The sequence below is a fragment of the Orycteropus afer genome, unplaced genomic scaffold, assembly GCF_000298275.1.
Source record: "Orycteropus afer afer isolate SDZICR_OR568_19922 unplaced genomic scaffold, OryAfe1.0 scaffold00712, whole genome shotgun sequence".
Lineage (NCBI taxonomy): Eukaryota > Metazoa > Chordata > Mammalia > Tubulidentata > Orycteropodidae > Orycteropus > Orycteropus afer.
Window position 1 is genome coordinate 646,014 of NW_006922299.1, and position 4,242 is coordinate 650,255.

Here is a 4,242-nt window from a genome sequence, read left to right on the forward strand (position 1 = left end):
ATGTTGTTGTTAACTTATTGAATTGAGAGATGCATGGCACTTGTCACGTGAAGGCCATAGCAGCTCCAGCCTCAAAATAGTGACAGACAGCTTTGGGGACCATAGTATGTAAATACTGGGAGCATTTTTATTACAGAGGAGAAAGAGCCCAGCATAGATCTCATTCTCATCTTCATCTAGTTGCAAAATCAAAACGTTAAGAAGAGCGGCTAAGGGCATTTGGAGGTGGGAAAGAAGCTAGAGGATGGCTCCAAATGACTGCTTCCTTCTGAACTTAGAAATGGACCGTTTGGTGCACTGCAACATCTCCAATCACAGTGTGGACTTGGCCGTGACTGATGACTGGTTCCACCCGGGCATCCTCTATGTCATCCCTGTGGTTTATGGGCTGATCATCCTGATAGGCCTCTTCGGCAACATCACCCTGATCAAGATCTTCTGTACGGTCAAGTCCATGCGCAACGTGCCCAACCTGTTCATCTCTAGCCTGGCCTTGGGAGACCTGCTCCTCCTGGTAACATGTGCGCCTGTGGATGCCAGCAGGTACCTGGCCGACAGATGGCTGTTTGGCAGGGTTGGCTGCAAACTGATCCCCTTCATACAGCTCACCTCGGTGGGGGTGTCTGTCTTCACACTCACGGCTCTCTCTGCAGACAGGTAAGTCTTGATTGAAAGTTACATTCTGTCTGAGGGTGGGAAATGCTCTGCTAATTAAGCTTCTGTGTTGCGACAGACGAAACGGTCAGTACATAGGGAAAGTTTACTCAGAAATCTGTGTCCCTTGCCAGGTATGTTTGGTTTTCAGGATTGCTTCTTGAGTTTGACGTGTTGGTTTCAGAAAGAAAGAAAAGTGAGTGAATGGTGGGGATGGATGGAGCTAAATGAGCAAAAACTGTAAGATGTGGTACGTGTTCTGGGGTCAAACCGATTCAGCATTACCTGTTCTTCCTAACTTCCTTCTCCCTGCAAAATTCATTGACTGGGGAGAAAACCAATCACAGCCCATATAATTCAATCCTCAGGCAAATATTTCTTGGGAAATAATTCAAAACCTTCAGAGAACAGAAAAGTCCCATTGCATTTCCTCTTCAAAATATTCTTTCAAAAATAACCAGGAACAGAACAGAAGCTACATTTCTTGGAAATTGATTTGTCTCAAACGGTTTAACTTTCCTCAGTTGATTTTGTGTTCGGCTCTCTGTGACTGAAAAAGCTGTGTGCTGATTTTTCTAAGGAAATCAAGCAGTGTTTGGATTTGTTTTGTTTTTGCCCCTGGAGAAAGCCCCATTCAAGGTTGAGTCCTAATTGTAAAATCTTTATTGACTTATTCCACAGGCAGGACTGTTAATTGATTTGGGGGGAGGAAGGGTCCGGTACACTGTTTTATTCTGGTAAATACACGTATTTGTGACTGGAAGGGTCGTTGCTTGTGTGAACACATTGCTTAAACATTCACAAGTATTCATGCTCAAAAATTCATATTCATTAGTTCAACATCTCTCAAGTGCATGGCATATAGAAAACACTAGTTTGAATTAATCAGCCAGGAAATCTTTGTGGGTCGTTCACACAAATTGCGGAAGGTATCTACTGTAGTTTTGGGCTCCAGAAATTGGGAACAGAAACAGCATAGACAAGATGGTCATATTAAGAAAAAATTGGCCTGATGAACCAGAGGCTATCAATTTTTATCTTGAAATCAACTGGAGGTAGAAGGATTCCAGAGTGTGCCAAGAGGGGCAGAGAAGCAGCTCCTGCAAGCTTACATTCGGAAGAAAATGCCCCACATTTTGATACATACGGCGCTGGGTTCGTGTTCTGGAGAGAGATAAACAGTCCCCATGTGATCTGGCTTTTGCCAGTAATGGACAAATACAGATAGTGTTATCAGGGTTCATAGGCATGTGCTCCTTACCAAGTCGCCTGAAGTTCACAGGCCCTTTTCAAAGATGGAAAAGTAATAGCACAAAAATGAGGTTTGTACACTGTCCCTGCCACCCCGCTGAACAGGATTTCTTTCTTCCTTCCTTCCAGCTGCGGCCAGCTTGCTGGGCCCCCAGGCACGGAGCACCACGGGCACTTAGGAGTATTGAGCTGGGGGTAGCAGAAGGGCTGTGGCTTGAGAGCAGTGGCTGAGGGCACTTCAGGGTGATGCTGACTTTCTGGGCAGGCAGAAGAGATTGCAGTTCCGGGCCGGTGCATGCAGTGTGGCAGATGGTGTTGACTGTCTTCTGGCAGGAGGGCAGGGAGGGAGGGGACAGGGAATACGCAGTTGAGAGAGGGAACTCTACTCTGGAGTTTCCAGGCACACTGACTTCCCCATCAGCAGAAAGGGGGGGCTCTCTCAAGGGTGGGATGGCACCCTTGTTCAGCACCCATGTGTTCTCAGGGAGTTTATAGTTACTGCATGTCCCTCCCAAATTCAGAAGTGACTGTCAGCTCCCGTAGAACAAATAAGTTTTTGTTTTGCTAAGGCTGATAAAAGCTGAGGGGTCACCTGAATTAGACGTAAGGATCTAACCAACTGCAACAAGAAGACGCGGTAATGAGCTACTTAAATAATAGAAGACTGTACTTTTCGATTTATCACATTTTTAAGCGCTATTGGATTCTTATAATGACCTCATGAGATTGGCAGGATATATACATATACATATATGTGTACATGTACATACACATACGTTGCTGTCAGGTCGTTTCTGACTTACAGTGACCCTATAGGAGAGAGTAGGAGCTCTGGTGGCATAGTGCCTAAGGCATTTGATTGTTAACCAGAAGGCTGGCGGTTCAACCCCACCAGCCACTCCTCGGAAAGAAGATTGGGCAATCTACTTTCGTAGAGATGGTGCTTCAGAAACCCAAAGAAGGCTTGCAATGAGTCAGGACCGACTCAACGGCAGTGAGTTCGGTTTGGTCTAGGACAGGGTACAGCTGCCCCCATAGAGTTTATAAGGCTGTAATCTTTACAGAAGAAGACTGCCACCTCTTTCTCCCTCGGGGCAACTGGTGGGTTTGAACCACTGACCAATCACTGCACCACTAGGGCTCTTTGTGCATATATACATATACATAAGGAACCCTGGTGGCACAGCATTTAAGCACTTGGCTGTTAACTGAAAAGTTGCCAGTTTGAACTCACCCAGCGGCTCCCAGGGAGAAAGCCCTGGTGATCTGCTCCCTTGAAGGTAACAGCCCAGAAAACTCTACCGGGCAGTTGTGCTCTGGCAACTGGGGTCACTGTGAGTTGGAATGGACTCAATGGCACACAACAACAACACATCAAAACCAAAAACCAAACGCAGTGCCATTGAGTCAATTCCGATTCATAGTGACCCCCTTTGGTTTTCCAAGGTGGTAAATCTTTATGGAAGTACATCACCCAGTCTTCCTTCCGTATGTACAATACATACATATGTGCAATATCTATACTCTCTCTTAAACAAGGTCTAATCTATACACAGTAAACTGAACAAGTGTATAGTTCCATACATGTTTACATATGTATATACAACAGCATAACCACCCCCCAGGTGGAGATACAGAGCAACTCCAGCACCCCAGAAGTGTCTCTTGGGCCCTTTTCCAGTTAACACCCCCATCAGGAGACAGTCAGTACTCTGATTTCTATCAGCATAGATTATTTTTGCCAGGTCTGTCATCTCATGTAAATGGACTCATCTAGTAAGTACTCCTTCGTACCCACTGCCTTGGGCTGATCCTTATGTCTGTGTCTACATCCTTATGAGTGCACATAGCAATGGTTTGTTATTTGTGATTGTTGTGAAGTATTCTGCTGTACGAATATGCCTCATTTTCTTTAGTCATTCTAATACTGGCAGATGCTTAGGTTGTTTCCAGTTTGGGGTTATAAGAACCTGCTCTGGACATCTGATTCACACCATTTTGGGGACATTAGTGCTCAGGTCTCTTGGGAATGGAACTGCTAGATCATGTTGCTGCCATCGAGTCAGTTTTGATTCACAGCAACCCCATGTGAACCCCATGTGACAACACAGAACTGCCCTGGCTGTTCACCTACATGATCCCCACTTCACAGATGAGGATAATCTGTAGCCGCTGTGTCACCAGGGCTCCTATGTTTAGGAAAAGAGAAAACATTCTGTTACGGATCTGCCCCAAGCAGATTGCCAAGTTTTTCTCTGGGGAGCACTGGGTGGGTTTCAACCACCAACCTTTTGATTGGCACCTAAGCATTTAGCCATTGCACCATCAGGGCTGCTT

At 45.6% G+C, this 4,242-nt stretch overlaps 1 protein-coding gene across 1 annotated transcript in view; it reads left to right on the plus strand.

Moving 5' to 3' along the window:
• Window positions 1–244: 244 nt before the first annotated feature.
• GRPR (gastrin releasing peptide receptor) overlaps window positions 245–4,242 on the plus strand; it is a 40,692-nt gene continuing 36,694 nt past the window's right edge. The window contains exon 1 of the mRNA XM_007957132.2: window positions 245–657. Coding sequence (XP_007955323.1) covers window positions 245–657 — 413 coding nt within the window. The remainder of the gene's footprint in view (window positions 658–4,242) is intronic.